The sequence below is a fragment of the Cherax quadricarinatus genome, chromosome 66 (assembly GCF_038502225.1).
Source record: "Cherax quadricarinatus isolate ZL_2023a chromosome 66, ASM3850222v1, whole genome shotgun sequence".
Classification (NCBI taxonomy): domain Eukaryota; kingdom Metazoa; phylum Arthropoda; class Malacostraca; order Decapoda; family Parastacidae; genus Cherax; species Cherax quadricarinatus.
Genome location: NC_091357.1, coordinates 502017 through 527730, shown reverse-complemented (window position 1 = coordinate 527730; position 25714 = coordinate 502017). Strand labels below are relative to the sequence as shown.

At 36.6% G+C, this 25714-nt stretch overlaps 1 protein-coding gene across 1 annotated transcript; it reads right to left on the bottom strand.

Moving 5' to 3' along the window:
• Positions 1–563: 563 nt before the first annotated feature.
• On the bottom strand, positions 564–23433 carry LOC128704152 (uncharacterized). The gene is made up of 4 exons (XM_053799217.2): positions 23227–23433; positions 21297–21533; positions 17991–18230; positions 564–794 (listed from the first exon to the last, which is right to left on the bottom strand). The coding sequence occupies exons 2-4, from the start codon at positions 21330–21332 to the stop codon at positions 675–677; spliced, it is 396 nt and encodes a 131-aa protein (XP_053655192.2). The 5' UTR covers positions 21333–21533; positions 23227–23433; the 3' UTR covers positions 564–674.
• Between the last annotated feature and the right edge of the window lie 2281 nt (positions 23434–25714).

Sequence of the window (25714 nt, the reverse complement as noted above, 5' to 3'; positions counted from 1 at the left end):
GAAAATGGAACTGTACTCTCCAAGAACACTTACATCGTAAAACAACGCCACAACTCCAAGTAACCATCAAGCCACTATGAACTGACCAATCAACAATAAGCTCCTCCCTTGTCGCTTGCAGCCTCCTGTCACCATCAAGACGCAGTTTTTTTCCATCCAGCAAGATGCAGCTAGCACCTCAGAGGTCCTGTTGCCTTCTGCATCGTCTTCGTCATTGTTTATCCAGGCTTAGCAGTTGGGTCTAGTCCTGACTCTTCTCTCTTCGACTCAAGACATTCCTCTCACCGTCTATTCTTCTCCCTGTCCCCACTTGCCCCTCGCCCCTCGTGGGTCCTTACCTGTGAGTCCTCTGATCTGCTCTGATTCTCTTGATTCCATTTTTCATTTTGATTCAATTATAGGATGTAACTTGTTATAAAGATATCCTCCGAGTTGTTTATTAGTCACGAGCAAAAAATAACTAATTTTTGTAACATACATAACTTCAGCACATACAACTTTTTGTAAAAGGTACGATTATCATAACAATAACATACCTGAGTTATCAGTATACTTACTGTGACAACATACACAACCATCTCCTGAGCAGTGGTGGTGTTTCACTGGTCTACGGCAGTACTTCTTATCGGTACACTCTCCAGGACAGTCATCGTCGGCTTTACAGATGCGCTTTTTCAATATGCAGCACTTACAGTCAGAGTCAGAACACCTTTCCTCAGCCTCGTACTCGTTATGGTGGCAGTGGTGTCTACACACACCATGTCCTTCATTACAGTGAGGCTGGGCTCTGCACTCTTCAGAAAAACATCTCAACATTAGTTAATGATCTATGAAGAGCTATAAAATAATTATTACACCTAAATCTTACTAGGTGACGTTCCTTAGGCTTAGTCAAAAAATTAAAATATTTACATCATTATCAACTAAAAAAAATACATCTATCAATCAGTAAAATTTGGTGGGAGGAAAAACCCAATTTTTTAAGGGAGTTCGGCCTAAAAGTTCATACATGAAAAGCCGAATTTGCAGAATAGGCCAACCACTAAAAAAAATACATCTATCAATCAGTAAAACCCAAAAGGGAGTTCGGCCTAAAAGTTCATACCCGAAAAATAGGCCAACCTTCCCTTTTCTTTTTTATAGAAATTTTCATCACATTTTTATAAGCAATGATATCAGCGTTTGAATTTTGGGGCCAAAACTAACTTCAAAACCTCACGTGACCTCCCTTAACTTAGACCATTTTTTTAACTATATTCTACTATACGTGTAATAAGTTAATTAAAATTATTAAATTTTACTTAAAGTCAGTGATAAATATTTTTTTCGTTTTCTAAGATTCTTTTAGTGCAAAATTATAATTTTTTTCATTAACATTAATGAAAAAAAATATATCTTTAAATGTACAAGAGAAAATTTTAGAAAGGACTTAATTTTAAATGAGTTCTTGCTAATTGACCAGTTTTACATATTCGGCACGACATATATATATATATATATATATATATATATATATATATATATATATATATATATATATATATATATATATATATATATATATTATATATATATATATATATTTATAGATGGGGTTGTAAGGGAAGTAAATGCGAGGGTCTTGGCAAGAGGCGTGGAGTTAAAAGATAAAGAATCACACACAAAGTGGGAGTTGTCACAGCTGCTCTTTGCTGATGACACTGTGCTCTTGGGAGATTCTGAAGAGAAGTTGCAGAGATTGGTGGATGAATTTGGTAGGGTGTGCAAAAGAAGAAAATTAAAGGTGAATACAGGAAAGAGTAAGGTTATGAGGATAACAAAAAGATTAGGTGATGAAAGATTGAATATCAGATTGGAGGGAGAGAGTATGGAGGAGGTGAATGTATTCAGATATTTGGGAGTGGACGTGTCAGCGGATGGGTCTATGAAAGATGAGGTGAATCATAGAATTGATGAGGGGAAAAGAGTGAGTGGTGCACTTAGGAGTCTGTGGAGACAAAGAACTTTGTCCTTGGAGGCAAAGAGGGGAATGTATGAGAGTATAGTTTTACCAACGCTCTTATATGGGTGTGAAGCATGGGTGATGAATGTTGCAGCGAGGAGAAGGCTGGAGGCAGTGGAGATGTCATGTCTGAGGGCAATGTGTGGTGTGAATATAATGCAGAGAATTCGTAGTTTGGAAGTTAGGAGGAGGTGCGGGATTACCAAAACTGTTGTCCAGAGGGCTGAGGAAGGGTTGTTGAGGTGGTTCGGACATGTAGAGAGAATGGAGCGAAACAGAGTGACTTCAAGAGTGTATCAGTCTGTAGTGGAAGGAAGGCGGGGTAGGGGTCGGCCTAGGAAAGGTTGAAGAGAGGGGGTAAAGGAGGTTTTGTGTGCGAGGGGCTTGGACTTCCAGCAGGCATGCGTGAGCGTGTTTGATAGGAGTGAATGGAGACAAATGGTTTTTAATACTTGACGTGCTGTTGGAGTGTGAGCAAAGTAACATTTATGATGGGGTTCAGGGAAACCGGCAGGCCGGGCTTGAGTCCTGGAGATGGGAAGTACAGTGCCTGCACTCTGAAGGAGTGGTGTTAATGTTGCAGTTTAAAAACTGTAGTGTAAAGCACCCTTTTGGCAAGACAGTGATGGAGTGAATGATGGTGAAAGTTTTTCTTTTTCGGGCCACCCTGCCTTGGTGGGAATCGGCCAGTGTGATAATAAAAAAATATATATATATATATATGTCGTGTCGAATAGGCAGAACTTGCGATATTAGCTTAAATAGCAACGTTCATCTTGCCATATAGGACAAGTGAAAATTTGTGTATGCAATAATTTCGCCAAAATCATTCTGAACCTAACGAAAAAAATATGTTTCACTGTTTGTTTAGTATTAAATTATTGTAAACAAATGGTGCAAAATTATAAATTTTTACATCAATATTAATGAAAATAATATATCTATATATATATATATATATATATATATATATATATATATATATATATATATATATATATATATATATATATATATATATATATATATATATATATATATATACATACATACATATATATATATATATATATATATATATATATATATATATATATATATATATATATATATATATATATATATATATATATATATATATATATATATATATAGGATGGGGTCCACCTCTGGTGTAAATTGTGGGACCCATAGCCTCGGAGAAGTGGATAAAAAGGCTTCAAGGAAGAATATTTGGATTTCTTCCTGAAGCCATTTGAATATTCCACTTCCCCTACCACCCCATCTTTTAAACTATTTTTTTTCACCAATAGGTAAAAAATATATATATATATATATATATATATATATATATATATATATATATATATATATATATATATATATATATATATATATATATATATATATATATATATATATATATATATATATATATATATATATATATATATATATATATATATATATATATATATATATATATATATATATATATATATATATATATACGATGTATAAATACATCGTATAAATACATCTTGCATATTACTGGCACCAGCAAGAGAAAGGTAAAGTGGAAATCAGTTTTCTTCCGTGTAGTAGGATACAGACAGGATGTCAGCACAGCATATCTGTGGGACATGTAAAAAAATCCTTGTAAGGAAATCCTAAATCACATGCAACCTATGCTTTTCCAAACACCATATCTCTTCTACTAGACTAAATACAGCCTCAAAAAATGACCTCGAACTAGCAAGGTGCTTCTGGTTGTGCAATAAAGATGTAGAACTTTGGGCAGGTATCAGAAAGATACTAAGAAGAGTAATAAATAATAAAAATAATCAAGAAAACAAAGATGACCTCTTGGATAGTCTACCAAAAATATATAAAATATGGAATCAAGAGATTGTGTATCAAAAATGCAGAATGCCCATACCACAACAGATGACTCTAAAGTATCTAGTCACCCACATAGTCCTAAACCAGACCCATCCCCCAGCCATAGCACTAATACCCACAGTGCTGGTGCTGGCCCAGGCTCAGCCCCCAGCCCCAGTGCTGACTCATTCCCAGCCCCCAGCCTTATTGCCAGCCCAGACTCTACTAGGGACCCTACCACAACCACCACTAAAACCGTAAATATACAACCATCATTGCACAAGACCGTGGCCCACAGTACAGATGTAGGAGAGGAGTCTCCTTCTTCTTCCTCTACTGAGGAAAGTAGATGGAATCCAGGACGGGGTGGACCTGGCTTGGATGCTGAGGATTATAGTGCAGTCCCAGATCCTGCAGAAATTGGCAACACATCTCCCAACAATTCTCAACCAAAGGTGAATTTGTGCAAATATTATGCTTGGGGCATCTGTAAGCATGGAATATCAGGAAAAAAATGGGACATACAACTTTGAGCATCCCAAAAAATGTTGCGACCTCCTATCTAAAGGAGTGTGTCGTTCTTCTTCCTGTACTTTCTTTCACCCAAAAATGTGTCACTCCTCGGTCCTCCAGAAGCAGTGTTACAACATCAACTGCCCTGCATACCTTCTAAAAGGGACCAGGAGGCACAGACCCCACAAGACAAACAATAGTAGCTACGACAACCCAACTCCAGGTGATTTTTTAGTGGCAGGAAACGGAAAAAGAAAATGGAAGGAAATAACAAAAATAGTCCACCTCATTGGAGCCTTGTTGGACTGGAGGCACAGCCAGTGGCCACCCATGGCCCTCCAGAACTACAATTACTAATGCCAATAACAAAATCCCCCCCAACAAATACAAAATACAACCTCGCTAATATACAGGGCCTTAAGCCATCCACCAACAACAAAATACCTTTTATCAATGGACTTCTAGAGGAGTCTAATGCAATGTTTGCAGCCTTCACAGAGACTCACACAAAAGATCACTTTGACAGTGAAATATGGATAAGTGGTTACAACCTTTTTAGATGCAACAGAATGAACAGGCAACAAGGGGGGGTTGGCCTGTATGTCAAAGAGTCCCTCATCTGCACGGAGTTGCTGAACACCACAAATGAGGTAGTTGAAGTTCTATCAATAAAGATCGAGAACCAAAACCTAGTCATTGTGGTTGTATATAAGCCACCAGATGCAACCTCACAACAGTTCAAGGAACAGCTACTGAAAATTGATTACTGTCTGGAAAACCTTCCAGCTTCATCCCCAAACATCTTGCTGCTTGGTGATTTCAACCTAAGGCATACAAAATGGAAGAATTTAGCAAATAATGTTATAGCTGAAACAATCCCTGGAGGTAGCGCAGATGAAAGGTCACACACACATAAGCTACTAAGTCTATGCGAAAAACACACCTTAAGCCAGCAGATAGTGGAGCCAACAAGACTAGAAAACACACTTGACCTTATCTTCACAAATAATGAGGACCTGATAAGAGACATAAGAATGTCAAAACAGCTAACTCCGATCACAACATAATCGAAGTCCAGACGTACATGCATAGGAGTCTTGATCAGCAGAATGCATGTACCTGTGAAGATGTCTTCACAAAATACAACTTCAACAACAAAAACATCAACTGGGACCAGGTAAACCATGTCCTAAATGAAACATGTTGGGAAGATATCTTAAATGACATGGGGATCCTCTCCAAGATACGATACTATGTGCTGCAAACTGCCCTTCTCACACTATACCATTCACTTATATATCTATACCTCACCTATGCTATCTGTGCTTGGGGTTCAACTGCTGCAACACACCTAAAGCCAATAATAACCCAGCAAAAAGCCGCAGTACGAATAATCACTAAATCCCATCCCTGGCAACCCCATTCCCCCCACTCTTCATAGATCTAAACTTACTCCCTGTTCAGAACATCCACACTTACTACTGTGTAATCTATGTCTACAGGACCTTAAATTCCAGTATTAACCTTGACCTAAAATGCTTTCTTGATAGTTGTGACAGGATTCACAGGCATAACATTAGACACATACATCTCTATGACATTTCACGTGTTCGACTAAACCTTTACAAAAATTCAATGTATTTAAAAGGACCTAAAATCTGGACCACCCTACCTGGAAACTCTAGAACTGCAGGCACATTCATCACTCTCAAAACTAAAGTTAGAAAGCATCTTATCTCCCTGATACACCCCGACAACTAACTACATGATAACCACCTGGTGGTTCACAATTACACTCACTCACCCACTGACTATAAACCCAGAAATACTAATCTTAATCTTAAAATAATAAATCCTAACTAGTCATAAGTTTGCCTATGATACTCCAATATAGACACTTTGTATTGTGCCAAAACAAAAGCATTCGCATTGCTAAACTCACAAATTATGATGTAGTCACTTAGCCTTAATACCATAATCTGTAAGGATTTAATGTTAAGAATTAATCTAAGTCTGCCCGAAATGCCTAGCCATGCTAGGTGCCCTAGTGGCCCCCTATCTAATTAGTATTTTATAATATGTAAACCATACAATACCCAAAACCTGTAAACCCCACACTGTAACCCTTATAGAGAATAAACTTGAATTGAATTGAATTGAATAATAATGAAGTAATTTCTCCAGGCTCTCTCTGGAGCGGGAATACTGCCGAGTGTTCCCAGATGCTTCCTGATTGGCTGGAAGTCTACGTATAAGCTCTGTCTATTCTTTTATGATGTCAAATAGTCAGTTATTATATTAGAAAGGATAACACAAAAAAAGCGATAAAAAACAAGGAAAAAATTCCAAAAAATATACGGGCTGAGAGCAGATGTGCTACCCACATCGCCGTCACCATACCTGATTTAAATGACTATAATTTCTTGTAGAAACGTCATAGAACATTGATTCTTGTACCATTGTGTTCCAAAGAGTTAAGCTATTTTTCTATATGAATAACTCAATTTCCATAATTTATCGAAATTTTTTTTGAGTGTGCGAAAAATTGGATCACAGCGTCCCTCATGGCAGTGATAGCTCTTCATTCAGGGGACTTTCTGTTGGCTCTTTCCAGCTTCTCCCTTGGCACACGCCTCGATCCACATATCATCCCCATTGCTGTTGCCCTTCGACTTGCCGCCCTACGAACACAGGTGTGCTTGCAGCATTCAATCGGCAGACCAATTCGGGTACTATGGTCTTTGTGCCGTAGATCCGAGGGAAAGATTGCAAGGCATGAAGAGGTCAATAACAGCATCAAAAAGAGCCTCACAACAGCCGAATGCCCAGCAATAAACAAAAGTACCCAAATGGTATCACCCTTCAAGCCTGGACAAACAGCAAGAAGGAGGTGTGAGACTATCCATATCCATCTACACTGGCTGATACCTATCTTCAATACACTAGGGAGCAGCTGACAGCTTCAATGAGTCCCAGAAGTCTAGAAAATCCAGTGAACTTGTCCATCAGCATTGGAATCTTGTCTGTTTATTCATGTAAGAGATTTTAACCATCCAATTGATTTTCAAAAAGTTGAGAAAGTATTATCAAGCAAGTCCATGGTCGACAGGAATATAATTGAATCTTGTTTCATAAAAAGCAGTTTTGAAAATAATATGAATATTTCCTTTGGTTTATATAAATTAGATCCTTTTATAATTAACAGAATTTGGGAAGAATTTAATAATACACTGGACGAATAATAATTTTTAAAAATTTTCTTGGGTAGAATATTTTGTTGGTGGTTGTGCAAAGGACCTGTCCAGTTGGGCCGTCGCGCGTCAGGTGTTTAACCGTTGTGGGATCTGATAGTGAGGTGTTGGCCAGACCCCATTATATACCTTCCTTGGATGCTTTACTTACATAGTTCCTTGATAATGTGAGTAGTCACGAAAGCACTTGGAATTTCTCTATTCTTTCAGAGTGGTTGTTTTGCATATTTTGAAATCACCTGTTTATGTGATCTTATTGCATATATATATATATATATATATATATATATATATATATATATATATATATATATATATATATATATATATATATATATATATATATATATATATATATATATAGATGCAACAACCACTGTGAAAAAATAATGAAATTCCAAGTGCTTTCTTGACTACTCACATTATCAAGGAACAATAAAAGTAATGCATCAAAGGAAGGCATATAAAGGGTCTAGACTTCACCTCACCATCACATCCCACAATAAAGCAAAACCTGACGTGCGACTCATAAGAGAACACTGCAGCAGGCCCGCTGGCTCAGCTAGCAGGTCCTTCACGCAACCCACAAACAATTCTGAAATATTTTGAAATCACCTGTTTGCTGTGATCTTATTGCATATATATATATATATATATATATATATATATATATATATATATATATATATATATATATATATATATATATATATATAAATATATATATATATATATATATATATATATATATATATATATATATATATATATATATATATATATATATAAATATATATATATATATTTACATATATATATACATATATATATATATATATATATATATATATATATATATATATATATATATATATATATATATATATATATATATATATAAATATATATATATATATATATAAATATATATATATGTATATATATTTATATATATATATATATATATATATATATATATATATATATATATATATATATATATATATATATATATCCTTGTGGAGGCTAGTATACAAGACAGGGAGTAGAATGAAATTAGCTCTGAGCACCTTCGTATGTCCTCGGATCACAGTACAACACCTACCTCTGCTGGGTGCGTGATCTTTGTACGATTGAGTGGCTCAGTGGGTAAGAGCGTCGTGGAATTTTTGCTCACAATGAGGTGGGCTAAAAGCAACACGGGTTCAATCTTCCGGCTATTCGCAGCATTGTTATTGATTAAATATCACTCGTTCTTGGTTACAATACTATATATACTGCTCATAGAGGCTAGTATACCAAACGGGGAGTAGAATGAAATTAGGTCTGAGGCACCCACACCATCATATGTCTTCAGATCATTTTGCAACAACTAGCTCTGCTGGGTGCGTGATTCTTCCAGGATTGTATGGTCCCGTGGGTTAGAGTGTCGTGAATTTTCACTAAGCAGGTGGGCTAAAAACAAAACAGGCTCGATCCCTTGGCTAATCGCATAGTTGTTATTGATTAAATACCACTCGTTCGTGGTTACACACACACACACACACACACACACACACATATATATATATATATATATATATATATATATATATATATATATCTATATATATATATATATATATATATATATATATATATATATATATATATATATGTATATATATATATATATATATATATATATATATATATATATATATATATATATATATATATATATATATATATATATATATATATATATATATATATATATATATATATATATATATATATATATATATATATATATATATATATATATATATATATTTCAACAAGTCGGTCGTCTCCCACCGAGGTAGGGTGACCCAAAAAAGAAAGAAAATCCCCAAAAAGAAAATACTTTCATCATCATTCAACACTTTCACCACACTCACACATTATCACTGCTTTTGCAGAGGTGCTCAGAATACAACAGTTTAGAAGCATATACGTATAAAGATACACAACATATCCCTCCAAACTGCCAATATCCCAAACCCCTCCTTTAAAGTGCAGGCATTGTACTTCCCATTTCCAGGACTCAAGTCCGACTATATGAAAATAACCGGTTTCCCTGAATCCCTTCACTAAATATTACCTTGCTCACACTCCAACAGATCGTCAGATCCCAAGTATCATTCGTCTCCATTCACTCCTATCTAACACGCTCATGCACGCTTGCTGGAAGTCCAAGCCCCTCGCCCACAAAACCTCCTTTACCCCCTCTTTCCAACCCTTTCGAGGACGACCCCTACCCCTCTTTCCTTCCCCTATAGATTTATATGCTTTCCATGTCATTCTACTTTGATCCATTCTCTCTAAATGACCAAACCACCTCAACAACCCCTCTTCTGCCCTGTGACTAATGCTTTTATTAACTCCACACCTTTTCCTAATTTCCACATTCCGAATTTTCTGCATAATATTTACACCACACATTGCCCTTAGACAGGACATCTCCACTGCCTCCAACCGTCTCCTCGCTGCTGCATTTACCACCCAAGCTTCACATCCATATAAGAGTGTTGGTACTACTATACTTTCATACATTCCCTTCTTTGTCTCCATAGATAACGTTTTTTGACTCCACATATACCTCAACGCACCACTCACCTTTTTTCCCTCATCAATTCTATGATTAACCTCATCCTTCATAAATCCATCCGCCGACACGTCAACTCCCAAGTATCTGAAAACATTCACTTCTTCCATACTCCTCCTCCCCAATATGATATCCAATTTTTCTTTATCTAAATCATTTGATACCCTCATCTCCTTACTCTTTTCTATGTTCACTTTCAACTTTCTACCTTTACACACATTCTCAAACTCATCCACTAACCTTTGCAATTTTCCTTTAGAATCTCCCATAAGCACAGTATCATCAGCAAAAAGTAACTGTGTCAATTCCCATTTTGAATTTGATTCCCCATAATTTAATCCCACCCCTCTCCCGAACACCCTAGCATTTACTTCTTTTACAACCCCATCTATAAATATATTAAACAACCATGGTGACATTACACATCCCTGTCTAAGACCTACTTTTACCGGGAAGTATTCTCCCTCTCTTCTACACACCCTAACCTGAGCCTCACTATCCTCATAAAAGCTCTTTACAGCATTTAGTAACTTACCACCTATTCCATATACTTGCAACATCTGCCACATTGCTCCTCTATCCACTCTATCATATGCCTTTTCTAAATCCATAAATGCAATAAAAACTTCCCTACCTTTATCTAAATACTGTTCACATATATGCTTCAATGTAAACACTTGATCTACACATCCCCTACCCACTCTGAAGCCTCCTTGCTCGTCCGCAATTCTACATTCTGTCTTACCTCTAATTCTTTCAATTATAACCCTACCGTATACTTTTCCTGGTATACTCAGTAAACTTATTCCTCTATAATTTTTACAATCTCTTTTGTCCCCTTTCCCTTTATATAAAGGGACTATACATGCTCTCCGCCAATCCCTAGGTACCTTCCCCTCTTTCATACATATATATATATATATATATATATATATATATATATATATATATATATATATATATATATATATATATATATATATGTCGTGCCGAATAGGCAGAACTTGCAATCTTGGCTTAAATAGCAACGTTCATCTTGCCATATAGGACAAGTGAAAATTTGTGTATGCAATAATTTCGCCAAAATCATTCTGAACCTAACGAAAAAAATATATTTCACTGTGTTTGTTTAGTATTAAATTATTGTAAACAAATCTAAAATATATTTAGTTGGGTTAGGCTAAAATAAATTGTTCTTGTTATAATAAGGTTAGGTAAGTTTTCTAAGTTCCTTTTGGTGCAAAATTATAAATTTTTACATCAACAATAATGAAAAAAATATATCTTTAAACGTATAAGAGAAAATTTTAGAAAGGACTTAATTTTAAATTAGTTCTTGCTAATTGACCAGTTTTACATATTCGGCACGACATATATATATATATATATATATATATATATATATATGTCGTGCCGAATAGGCAGAACTTGCGATTTTGGCTTAAATAGCAACGATCATCTTGCCATATAGGACAAGTGAAAATTTGTGTATGCAATAATTTCGCCAAAATCATTCTGAACCTAACGAAAAAAATATATTTCACTGTGTTTGTTTAGTATTAAATTATTGTAAACAAATCTAAAATATATTTAGTTGCGTTAGGCTAAAATAAATTGTTCTTGTTTTAATAAGGTTAGGTAAGTTTTCTAAGTTCCTTTTGGCGCAAAATTATAATTTTTTACATCAACAATAATTAAAAAAATATATCTTTAAACGTATAAGAGAAAATTTTAGAAAGGACTTATTTTTAAATGAGTTGTTGCTAATTGACCAGTTTTGCATATTCGGCACGACATATATATATATATATATATATATATATATATATATATATATATATATATATATATATATATATATATATATATATATATATATATATATATATATATATATATATATATATATATATATATATATATATATATATATATATGGGTTAGTGGTCATTGCCAACCCCACCCAACCACCATCCCCTTACTACCCATATGGGGTAGGAGGGTTTCTGAGATGTCAAGTATGAAATTATAAGATATAAATAGCCAGCCCCAAGCTTTCTGTAATCGTTTATAACAGGTCATATTGTTTGAAAAAATAAGTTTCTCCTTAGATACTGTAGGCCTGGATAGCTATTATTCTGTATGACCTTTTCAAATAATGAAAGAAAAGAAAACAGTGTGGTCTTTGTCCGTTTAAATGTCCTGCTCTGTGGTGCTGGAATGTTCTACCCATATTCTCAGAAGTATCTCTTCCTACATATTGTCTACTATTTTCTCAGTGGCTGTTAATATGCCATACATAGGGACTTCTATGCCTACACGATAATATTTCTATGATGTAAATTCTACTAATACCCTTTAACCTTTCCTTACGTTATCTTGTGTGCTTGTCACAGCTCTGTTCGCCAGTTCCTAGATGTTTTAATCCATTGGGTCGATAGGAAATTCAAATTCACAGTTTATAGGAAGTCCGTCAATGTGGCGTCATACATTCACTACTATTCCAACCACGAACCAGGATAAAAAGGAGTGTGTTCCTCACAATGTTTCTGAGAGCATTGCGCATCAGCAGTCCAGAGTACCTAGAGGACGAAATCAGCAAGATATTCAACATAGCCACAAAACTAAGATATCCTAAGGATTTTGTCGAGAAGGCACTAATGTCAACAAAAAAGACTTTCTACAGGACTGAATCTAAAGAAGTGATGGCCAGGAAAAATGTACTAGTTTTACCATACAGTGAGAATCTGGCTTGCCTGCGTGAGGCGTTAAGAAAGATCAATATAAACCTGGCTTTCAAAAACACGGGGACAGTGAAACAAAGACTGATTAAAAACACAATCACCAACAAAGTTGGTGGGGTTTACAAGGTCCCATGTACTCAGTGTACTCTCTCATATATCGATCAAACAGGTAAATTTCTGGATACCAGAATTGCCCAGCATAAATACTCAGTCAGGACAGGGCAGGAATCTAACGCTATCTTTAACCACATTAGTTTATGTAATCACCCATCGGGGTGGGATGCTGCCCACATTATGGTACCAAACAGTTCTATTATGGAAAGAAACATAATTGAATCTTCCCTCTTGAATCATGAAAAGAATACAGTATGCAACTCAAATTATGGGTTATACAAGGTCCATTGTACACAATCTTAAACAACAATGCTATACAAAATCACAGGATTGTTCATTATACCAGGTGGGTTGATGGATTGGTGACGACCCGTCCAGTGTCTACGTACCAAAACTTCACACCACGTCAGTTTTGAAAGTTTTCTTAACACCTGTAGCTGTTAATGGACCATACAGTGACAAGCACACAAGATAACGTAAGGAAAGGTTAAAGGGTATTAGTAGAATTTAGATCATAGAATATTATCGGATAGGCATAGAAGTCCCTATGTCTGGCATATTAACAACCACTGAGAAAATAGAAGAGATACTTCTGAGTACATCTGTGGAACATTCGAGCACCCCAGAGCAGGACATTTAAACGGACAAAGACCACACTGTTTCCTTTCATTATTTGAAAGGTCACACACAGTAATAGCTATCGAGGTCTACGGTATCTAACGAGAAACTTATTTTCATCATATGACCTGTTATAAACGATTAGAAAAAGCTTGGGGTTGGTTTTTTATATTTTATAATTTCCTACTTGACATCTCAGAAACCCTCCTACCCCATAAGGGCAGTGGGGGGATAATGGTAGAGTGGGGTTGGCACCGACCATTAACCCAGTCTAAGGGTAACCATGGCCAGTGACACCTACGCAACTCTGAGACCTCTCTCCCTGCTTTTGTTGCTCCCTTGCAACATTGCACAGCTCCTAATGACGCGCTGAGAAGTGTGAAATTACTTGAGCTAAAGATTTCCACTCCCCAGTGGCTTGTCCTACCCACACACACACACACACACACCCACACACACACACACGCACACACACGAACACGCACACACACACACACACACACACACACACACACACACACACACACACACACACACACACACACACACACACACACACACACACACACACACACACACACATATAAATATTTATATATATATATATATATATATATATATATATATATATATATATATATATATATATATATATATATATATATATATATATATATATATATATATATATATATATATATATATATATATATATATATATGAGAGGTTAAGAGAAAGATGAAGCAATATAAAAAGATAGCAAATGTGAGAATGGTTGAGATGCTATCAGCAAATTTTGTTGAAAATAATAAACAGATTTGGAATGTGATTATTAAGTTGAGAATGGATTTGACAGTTGAAAGTAGGAGAGGAGAGTTATTAAACAGAGAGTTAGAGGTATCGGGGTAATGGAGGGAATATTTTGAGGAATTGTTAAATGTTGATGAAGATAGGGAAGCTTTGATTTCATGTATAGGGCAAGGAGGAACAACATCTTATAGGAGTTAGTAAGAACCAGTTGTGAGTGTGGGGAAGTTCGTGGGGCAGTGCCTAGATTGAAAGGGGGTAAGGCAGCTGGGAATGATGGGATAAAGATAGAAATATTAAAAGTAGGTGGTTAATGCTTTTATTTAATAAATGTGTGGAAGAGGGAAAGGTACCTGGAGATTGGCAAAGGAGACAAATGAGTGTAAAAATTATAATGGAATAAGTCTGTTGAGTATACCTGGTAAACTGTATGGTAGAGTTATTGTTGAAAGAACTTAGAGTAAAACGGAGAGCAGGATAGCAGATGAACAAGGAGGATTTAGGAAGGGTAGGGCTTCGTGTAGAACAAGTGTTTGCAGTGAAACATATAGGTAAAGAGGTTTTTGTGGCAATTATGGACTTGGAAAATGCGTTTGATAGGGTTGATAGGGGGCAGTGTGGCAAATGTTGCAAATGTATGGAATAGGAGGTAGGTTATTGAAAGCAGTGATGAATCTTTACGAGGACAGTGAGGCTAACGTTTGAGTATGTATGAGAAAGGGAGATTATTTCCCAGCAAAAGTAGGCCTTTCACGGGGATGTGATGTCACCATGGCTGTTCAACATATTTATAGATGGAGTTGTAAGAGAAGTGAATGCTCGGATGTTGGCAAGCGGTGTGGAGTAAAAAGATTATGAATCAAACATAAAGTGGGAGTTGTGACAATTGCTCTTTGCTAATGACACTGTGCTTTTGGGAGATTCTGAAGAGAAGTTACAGGGGTTGGTTGAAGAGTTTGGAAGGGTATGTAAAAGAAGGAAATTAAAATTGAATATAGGAAAGAGTAAGGTGATGAGGATAACAAAACAGATAACGGACGATTGGATATCCGACTGGAAGGAGAGGGTATAGAGGAGGTGAAGGTATTCAGATATTTGGGAGTGGATGTGTCAGCAGATGGGTATATGAAAGTTGAGGTGAATCACAGAATTGACGAGGGGGGAAAAGGTGAGTGTTGCACTGAGGAATCCGTGAAGACAAAGAAATTTGTCCATGAAAGCAAAAAGGGCAATGTATGAGAATATAGTTACACCAATGCTCTTATTTGGGTGTGAAGCATGGGTGGTAATTGTTGCAAGAAAGAGAAGGCTGGAGGCAGTAAAGAAGTCATATCTAAGGGCAATGTGTGGTGTGAATATAATGCAGAGAATCCATAGTTTGCAGATCAGGAGGAGGTGCAGGATTACCAAAAATATTACCCAGAGAGCTGAGGAGGGGTTATTGAGATGATTTGGACATGTAGAGAGGCTGGAACGAAATGGAATGACATCGAGAGTCTTTAAATCTGTTGTGCATGGAAGGCAGTGTAGGGTAGGGCCTAGGAAAGATTTGAGGGAGGGGGTAAAGGAGGTTATGTGTGCGAGGGTCTTGGACTTCCAGCAAGCATTCGTGAGCGTGTTAGAAGCAAATGGAGACAAATAGTTTTTAGAACTTTACGTGCTGTTGGAGTTTGAGCAAGGTAACATGAAGGGAATCAGGGAAACCGGCAGGCCGGACTTGAGTCCTGGAGATGAAAAGTACAGTGTCTGCACTTTGAAGGAGGGGTGTTAATGTTGCAGTTTTATAACTGTAGTGTAAATCACACTTCTGGCAAGACAGTGATGGAGGAGAATGATGAAAGTATTAATAAAAATTAAAATAAAATATAATATATGACAGTATAAGTAAGAAGCATTACATTAATGAAGGGATTCGGGAAAATTGGCCAGTCGAACTTGAGTCCTGGAGGTGAGACGTACAGTATCTGCACTGTGAAGGAGGGGTTGGAGATGTAGCAAGTTAGGAGGGTCGGCTGAACTGTGAAGGAGGGGTTGGGGATGTAGCAGGTTAGGAGGGTCGGCTGAACTGTGAAGAAGAGGTTGGGGATGTAGCAGGTTAGGAGGGTCGGCTGAACTGTGAAGAAGAGGTTGGGGATGTAGCAGGTTAGGAGGGTCGGCTGAACTGTGAAGGAGGGGTTGGGGATGTAGCAAGTTAGGAGGGTCGGCTGAACTGTGAAGAAGAGATTGGGGATGTAGCAGGTTAGGAGGGTCGGCTGAACTGTGAAGGAGGGGTTGGAGATGTAGCAGGTTAGGAGGGTCGGCTGAACTGTGAAGAAGAGGTTGGGGATGTAGCAGGTTACAAGGGTCGGCTGAACTGTGAAGGAGGGGTTGGGGATGTAGCAGGTTAGGAGGGTCGGCTGAACTGTGAAGGAGGGGTTGGGGATGTAGCAGGTTAGGGGGGTCGGCTGAATGTGAAGTCAGCGATCGCTTTTCTATACTTTTTTTTTTCACAAAACAACTTGACAGGCTGAGCTGTTATCCAACCTCAGTTAATTTCAAAGTCCAACCCTAGCTAGTTATACTACCACCCCAGGATGCGACTCACTGGATCAACTAGTGTAATGAAGAATGTGAGGAAACAGCGTTTCTTCACATCCCGGGGATCGATCCTCGGACACACTATGTGAGTTGATGTGTTGCCAACCGAGCCACGGAACAAGATATTGATTGAGTAAATGTTGGTAAATCTTTTTCATGTTTTATGAACCCTACCTCAGTGAGGGCTAACATAATAATGATAATAATAAAAGTAAAAACAATATTTACAATTTACACACAGTGCGAACAGATCTGAACGTTTTATTATATATGGAAAACCAGGCATGAAAACTTAAAGTCAGTCAGAAAAACATTCTCAAGCAATCGTACCTAAACCAGCACCACATATTTTATTATTAATATTTGTAAATTGCTCCCTACTGGCTATGCAGTATTACCTTCCTGAACCTGTCTTTACGTAAAATTATCAGTAATGAAACTGTAAAGACGATAAGAATGAATTGTTTCGTCATAGAAAACTAAAACTCTAATATCTTTTGCAATACTGGCACCAGCCGGTTAGAACATATATTCTTAAGAACTAGAAAATATGCTTTTGTGGAAACAAGAACAAGGAAAAAATCCATACCACGGGCTGGGTTAGAACCCGCGATCAGAAAGTCCTAATTTCTGGGCCAGCTAGCCACAATAAGATTCATCCAACTAGATATATTTATACGCCATAGGAAGGTTAGCATAGGCACCACAGTGACCACAAATGCAAGTTTTTACAGCCGAATCTCCAGCTAGCATGGCCGTCAACATGACTCGTATCATTAAGATTTCGTGAGTCATGGTAACACCAAGAATTACTACATATATTTCTATTTATCTACGTTGAAACAACTACTTACTGTCGCAACACACACAGTCATCTCCTGAGCACTTGTATTTTGTGAGAGGATGAGAGCAGCTGGTAGCGACCATACATATACCAGGACAGTTGTGAGATGACGGACAGGAGAAGCGATGTGGTCTACAACACTTGCAGTCTGAGTCATCACATCTAACACTCGCCTCTCGCTCCTTTCTGAGGCATGACTCTCTGCACACTCCTTTGCCTCCATCACAACTTTTCTGCTTCCCACTACACTCTGTTGTGGAATACAACAATAACCTTAAATGAGGAAATCGTATAGTGATACCGACAAGATGTGAAAAGACACTTATGTACAGATCAGGACATTTAATAAAGGAAACGTTCGGCCCCGAGTGGCTTCTTCAGTCTTAAACGTTTCTTTTAAGAAATGTTCTGAGCTGTACATAAGTGTCTTTTTCCACATAACATTTAATGTTTTACAAAATACAAAAAACGAGATAACTAAAATCATAATCAAGGAACTTGATAATGTGAGAAGTCACGAAAGCACTTGGAATTTCACTATTCTTTCACAGTGGTTGTTTTACATATTCTGTTTTGCATACTCTTATATATATATATATATATATATATATATATATTTATATATATATATATATATATATATATATTATATATATAAATATATATTTATATATATATATATATATATTTTATAAATATATGTATATATATATATATATATATATATAAATAACAAAAAGGCGCAATACCGTGACTGGAACAATACACAAATAACCCGCACATAAAAGAGAGAAGCTTAGGACGACGTTTCGGTCCAACTTGGACCATTGACTTTGTCAATGGTCCAAGTCGGACCGAAACGTCGTCGTAAGCTTCTCTCTTTTATGTGCGGGTTATTTGTGTATATAAATATATATATATATATATATATATATATATATATATATATATATATATATATATATATATATATATATATATATATATATATATATATATATATATATATATATATATATATATATATATATATATATATATATATATATATATATATATATATATATATATATATATATATATACTTATATACATATATGTATATGTCGTGCCGAATATGTAAAACTGGTCAATTAGCAAGAACTCATTTAAAATTAAGTCCTTTGTGAAATTTCTCTTATACTTTTAAAGATATATTTTTTCATTAATGTTAATGTAAAAAAATTTAATTTTGCACCAAAAGAATCTTAGAAAACTTACCTAACCTTATCATAACAAGAGCAATTTGTTTTAGCCTAACCCAACAAAATATATTTTAGATTTGTTTACAATAATATAATACTAAACAAACCCAGTGAAATATATTTTTTTCGTTAGGTTCAGAATGATTTTGGCGAAATTATTGCATACACAAATTTTCACTTGTCCTATATGGCAAGATGATCGTTGCTATTTAAGCCAAGATCGCAAGTTCTGCCTATTCGGCACGATAAATATATATATACATATATATATATATATATATATATATATATATATATATATATATATATATGTGTATATATATATATATATATATATATATATATATATATATATATATATATATATATATAGACACAGATATATATATATATATAAAACACTAATCTCTGGCCGAAGGAGACTCGAACCTACGAACCTTGGAACAAGGTACGCAGTGCTTTACCATCCTCACCACACTGGACCATTACCTTGGCGCCCAGCTCACGCTAGACGTTTTGATCCAAGGCAGCCAGCTTTCAGGGAGGAGGCTTACAGCTTTTCATCTCATCCCCTGCATGTGTCGACCAACTAGAGATTTTAAACATGCAAGGAATTCCAAGAGCAGGCGAAATATATGCAAACACTGATCTCTGGCTGCCTTGAATCAGAACGTCTAGCGTGAGCTGGGCGCCAAGGTATTGGTCCAGTGTGGTGAGGATGGTAAAGCACTGCATGCCTTGTTCCAAGGTTCGCAAGTTCGAGTCTCCTTTGGCCAGAGATCAGTGTTTGTGTCTATCTCGCCTGCTCTTGTGAATTCCTTGTATATATATATATATATATATATATATATATATATATATATATATATATATATATATATATATATATATATATATATATATATATATATATATATTATAATATGCCGTGCCGATTAAGGCACGACATATATACTCTCTATATACTTCACTATATAATACCACTTCTTTTAATGAAAAAAAAAAAACTCTCGTATAGTATTTCTCTCTGAACATTGTCTTTGCCTCATTCTGCCAGTCACTCTTCTTCCTCCCCCCCGCCCACCCTCCTCTATCCACAAACTTCTGTTTCACACTCTAACACTGCAGTCTTAAATCTGTTCCACCTTTTCAGCCTAATCTTTGTCCCAACGGCTGCTGATATACCCTAAGTGCCTTCCTCTTTTTTTAAATTTTCACTTTTATCTTACTGATGACATTCTTCTGGTATTCCATCTCCCTCTTACTCACACTGTATCTACAAATAAACATTTTTCTGATATATCTGTTGCCCCAGTAAAAACATGCATGTCCAGTAGTCTAACCACCGACTTTATACCTATTAATGCCATGTCTAACAAACTGCTGTCATTACGCATTATATCGCATCTCATGTACTTGTATTTTCTTAGAATACGAATTGCCTAATAACAAAACTCTTTCTATACAAAGTTCGATTGAAGGCGTCCTCATTATCATTTACTCCTGGTACCCCAATTTCCTCCTACTCCCTCTACAAAGGTTTCTCCCACTTTAACATTTGGGCCCTTCACAACAATGCCCTTCAGTTTTGTTTCGTTAGGACGTCCCAACTTAAAAATATTCTTCAAAAGTTTAGTAATTAAATGCAGGGGGGGGGGAGTTACTAGCCCATGCTGCCGGCATTATAGTCACCATGTACGACACACATGGCTTGTGGAGGAAGGATTCTTTTCTATTTTGTCATGGTGATGAAAATAAATAATATAAAAATTAAAACTACTAAGGAAACAGAAGAAAACTGAGATATATATAGCTGCATGTGTAAAACGAACTTAATGTAAGTAGTAGTGGCAAGATCTACTGTCATCTCGCGTGTTTATTAAGCAGAAAGAAAAGACACCAGTAATCCTACAATTGTGTAAATCTATTACACGCTTTCGTCTCACAGTCATTTTGCAGGATGGTAGTACCTCCCAGGGTAGTTGCTGTCTATCAACCTACTGCCTAGTGCATTACTGTCAGCTTATAGTCTAATATACGTAATTCTCAAACAACCTTAATATAGAACTTACTTTTACAGCAAATACACTGGGATCCAGAACATGCATAGCCTTTTAAAGGCGCAAGACAATCTTTTGTCTCAGTGCATTTACCAGGACAGTTATTATTAGCAGCACAAGTAACAGGACGCAGAGTGCAGCACTTGCAGTAAGAAGCACTACATCCTCCCTCCACCTCTCTCTCGTTGCTGCTGCACATGATTCTGCACACTCCATAACCTTCATCACAGGATGGCTGGGTATAACACACTGTTGAGCGTAAGACAGACAATATAATTGTGTAATTTGAGATTCAGTAATTTCTTTTTAAATCTTCTGTTTGAAAATCACCCTCAATTCATGGGAAGTAATGTATGTAGTTTTCATTAATTAATCGCTATTTACAATCAGTTGAAAATCTGTAAGTGAAGAATACTGCTCATTTGCCAACTGTCTGGCAAAATAGTTGTCATACCACATGTCACTTTCCATCACTGTAAGTCTGTCCCACTAAAACATTTGTAACATATTGTAGATACTAACGAAATGCTTCTATACACATTTACCGAAAACATATCAAGAAAATAAACTCACATTGAACTGCTGTCTTTTAAATAGATAAATTAATAACTCAAAAACAAGTTATTAATCATGAGTATAGTAGACTCCAACTTAAGTAATATTCTGACTGGACCGCCCCAGCAATTGATTTTGAGATTATCACAGTTAGTTATACTGACAAATACATCTCGAGTTTTATTTAACGGAATTTTCGGATAGTTTCGATTTACAGAACTGTGAATAGTCGGGAAGATTTCTTTCGGTTCTCAGACATGTCTTAAGACAATAAACAGGAACCTGTTTTCTTGGTATTCGTAGAAAATTCTGGTAACTACAGTAACCACAAGGTTTGCTGCCACATCCCTATCTAATTTATTTTTAGTTTTCTTTTTTTTTCAGTACAAATATCTTAGCTATTTGTGAAAGCAATTTTTCTGGTACATTATGTATTACAAACGCATCTGTTAAGAATTTGTCAATAATAAAAAGTGAATGGTTGTATGATTCGAGGAAAACTTCTTGTAATAAGGAATGTTTCGAACTAAAGCAAGAATCAATTTTCCATTATAAATCATTTGATTTCATGTAACAGCACAATAAGTTTGTGATGATACATTTCTTTGCCAATTATGATATTGTTTTCCTTTGGACACAAATACGACCTAATGCAGTTTTTACTTGGAAGTCGTTTGGTGATCAGCATTATTTTCTGCTGCGATGACTTGCAGATTTCCAATTTTGAAATTGTGACGATTTTCTTATGGTTATTTCAAATTCTTTGACGACTATAGTATAAGAGTGGTACTCTCTCCTTGCTTTTGCGAGTTTTGGCAGGTTTTTATTACTAGTTAAAAGAGTAGCTGCTGATAAACATTTAGTAATTTAAAATTATTTATTGTTTTTTCAAAAACCTCGTTATTTAATCCACCTTATATATCATTAAGCAGGGAAGAAACTGTCTATTGTGTCTTCTGTAATATAGTAGGCAATATTGTTTATATCACTCTTCATTCGTTTTTCTCTATCAGTTTTTATCAATTAATTAATCAAATTTTCCGCATCTTATTAGCCACTTCTAAAAATTTAGTGTTGTTTAAGATCAATCTAATAACATGACTGCTTTAAAAATGTAAGATTGGTCCTAAATAATTTTTTTTTTTTGCATTCAAATGCTTGAGAATTACAATGAAATTGACAGAAATCTTACTTTTTTATTCAGTAAAAGATTTTAAATTATAAGGATTTCCGTAAACAAAATTCAGAATTTCTGCTTTTATTTAGCAAATTTTGAAATTTAGAACAAATCTAAATTTAAAATATGTATTTTTTATATATATTTGAAAGATATTACAAAATAATTGGAACGGAAATGGCAGATGGTGCTGAGAATAACAAAACTTACTATCACAACATATACAGCTGGATCCTGAACAGTTGGAGTTTGGTAGAGGATTAGTGCAATTTCTTGAATCTAAACAGACGCCAGGACAGTTAGCAGAGGCAGTACAGACAGCCACAGCAGACGAGCAGCATTTGCAGCCTGAAGCACCACAGACTCCTTGCACTTCACGCTCTGAGCTCTGGCAGGAACTTCTACAAACTCCCTTGTCTTCGTTACATAAAGACTGGATGTTACATGCTGTTGGAGAGACACAGTATTACAAAATATACTTTTTAACCCAATCTGTAACAAATAATTTAAAGAATTGAAGTTCTTTATAACTAAATGATTATAATTATGACCATAATTTTTAAAGAGGTGGACCGGTAACCCAGCGGTAACCAGGGCAATATGACTCACGAAGTCATTGAATTAACCTAGGTAAGGTGACTCATTCAATCAGTCAACCCACCAAAATTGGGTGACCTACAAAGACGGCACTGGCTACTGAGGCTGGGTAGTGTACTAGGCAGTGGGGGACCCATCATGGCTGGGTAGTGTACCAGGTAGTGGGCGACCCATCAAGGCTGGGTAGTGTACTAGGTAGTGGGCGACCCATCAAGGCTGGGTAGTGTACTAGATAGTGGGAGACTCATCAAGGCTGGGTAGTGTATTAGGTAGTGGGCGACCCATCAAGGCTGGATAGTGTACTAGGCAGTGGGGGACCCATCATGGCTGGGTAGTGTACCAGGTAGTGGGCGACCCATCAAGGCTGGGTAGTGTACTAGGTAGTGGGAGACTCATCAAGGCTGGTTAGTGTATTAGGTAGTGGGCGACCCATCAAGGCTGGGTAGTGTACTAGGTAGTAGGCGACCCATCAAGGCTGGGTAGTATACTAGGTAGTGGGCGACCCATCAAGGCTGGGTAGTGTACTAGGTAGTGGGCGACCCATCAAGGCTGGGTAGTGTACTAGGTAGTGGGCGACCCATCAAGGCTGGGTAGTGTACTAGGTAGTGGGAGACCAATCAAGGCTGGGTACTGTACTAAGTAGTGGGCGACCCATCAAGGCTGGGTAGTGTACTAGGTAGTGGGCGACCCATCAAGGCTGGATAGTGTACTAGGTAGTGGGCGACCCATCAAGGCTGGGTAGTATACTAGGTAGTGGGCGACCCATCAAGGTTGGGTAGTATATTAGGTAGTGGGCGACTCATCAAGGCTGGATAGTATACTAGGTACTGGGCGATCCATCAAGGCTGGGTAGTATACTAGGTAGTGGGCGACCCATCATGGTTGGGTAGTATACTAGGTACTGGGCGATCCATCAAGGCTGAGTAGTATACTAGGTACTGGGCGATCCATCAAGGCTGGGTAGTGTACTAGGTAGTGGGCGACCCATCATGGCTGGGTAGTGTACTAGGTACTTGGTGATCCATCAAGGCTGGGTAGTGTACTAGGTAGTGGGCGACCCATCAAGGCTGGGTAATGTACTAGGTAGTGGGCGACCCATCAAGTTTGGGTAGTATACTAGGTAGTGGGCGACCTATCAAGGTTGGGTAGTATACTAGGTACTGGGCGACCCATCAAAGCATTGTAACACACACCAGCTGTGAAATGCAAGTTAACCAACTAAGGGAAAGGGAAAGTAACTCACCAAAGTAAGGAGAGTCAGTTTAGTGAATTTCCCTTGCTATGTGTGTGACTCAACATTGCAGGAGTGACGATCCATTGCAGGAAAACCAACAATCACAAGATTACCGATCATATTCTCTAGAAGTAATTTTTCACTATCCATTTTTGCATACACATACTGATATAGACACAATTATTCCAGCACCATCTCCATTTGTAATCAGAACCTCAGTCTTTATTGTATCCCTCACCGCTGCTCTCCATCTTCAGCTACCTCAGTCTTTATCGTATCCCTCACCGCTGCTCTCCATCTTCAGCTACCTCAGTCTTTATCGTATCCCTCACCGCTGCTCTCCATCTTCAGCTTATTGTTTTACAATGTTCATTCAAAGTCTTTCAGCATTTTCACAACTCTTTCAGACCTTTTCTCATGGACTTCAAAAATATTATCTTCATATTTTTTAATTAGACCCTTTCTCTTTAATATACTTCAAACCACTTCATTTACCAACCAATATAGATCAAGTGCTTCCTCCAGTCTTCACATGCTATTTCTCGTTTTCTTCGAAATTTTAATTATAATTGTTTGGAAATTCGTTCAAAAACATAGACGTGAAAGACCCTAACAAATTGTTTAATTCTATAAACAATATCACGGGTGGGGTTTGAACCCGCGATCAGGGAGTCTCAGAACTCAAGACCATCGCATTAGCCACTGGGCCAACTAGCTTCGATAACATTCATCCAACTAGGTATAATTCTACACCAGAGGAAGGTTAGCACAGGCCCTACTATGACCATAAATGCAAGTTTTTACAGACAAATCCCCCGCTAGCAACGCCGTGACGAACTCTAGTTCAAGTCCCCTCAAAGCCGTCAA

Excerpts from the sequence above, each read along its gene's own strand:
- LOC128704152 (XM_053799217.2), bottom strand. The coding sequence starts at position 21,332 with ATGCATGTTCTGGATCCCAGTGTATTTGCTGTAAAA. Across the intron at positions 18,231-21,296 it reads CCAGTGTATTTGCTGTAAAA|AGTGTAGTGGGAAGCAGAAA; the intron begins GTAAGTTCTATA and ends ATTCCACAACAG. Across the intron at positions 795-17,990 it reads TGACTGTGTGTGTTGCGACA|AGTGCAGAGCCCAGCCTCAC; the intron begins GTAAGTAGTTGT and ends GTTTTTCTGAAG.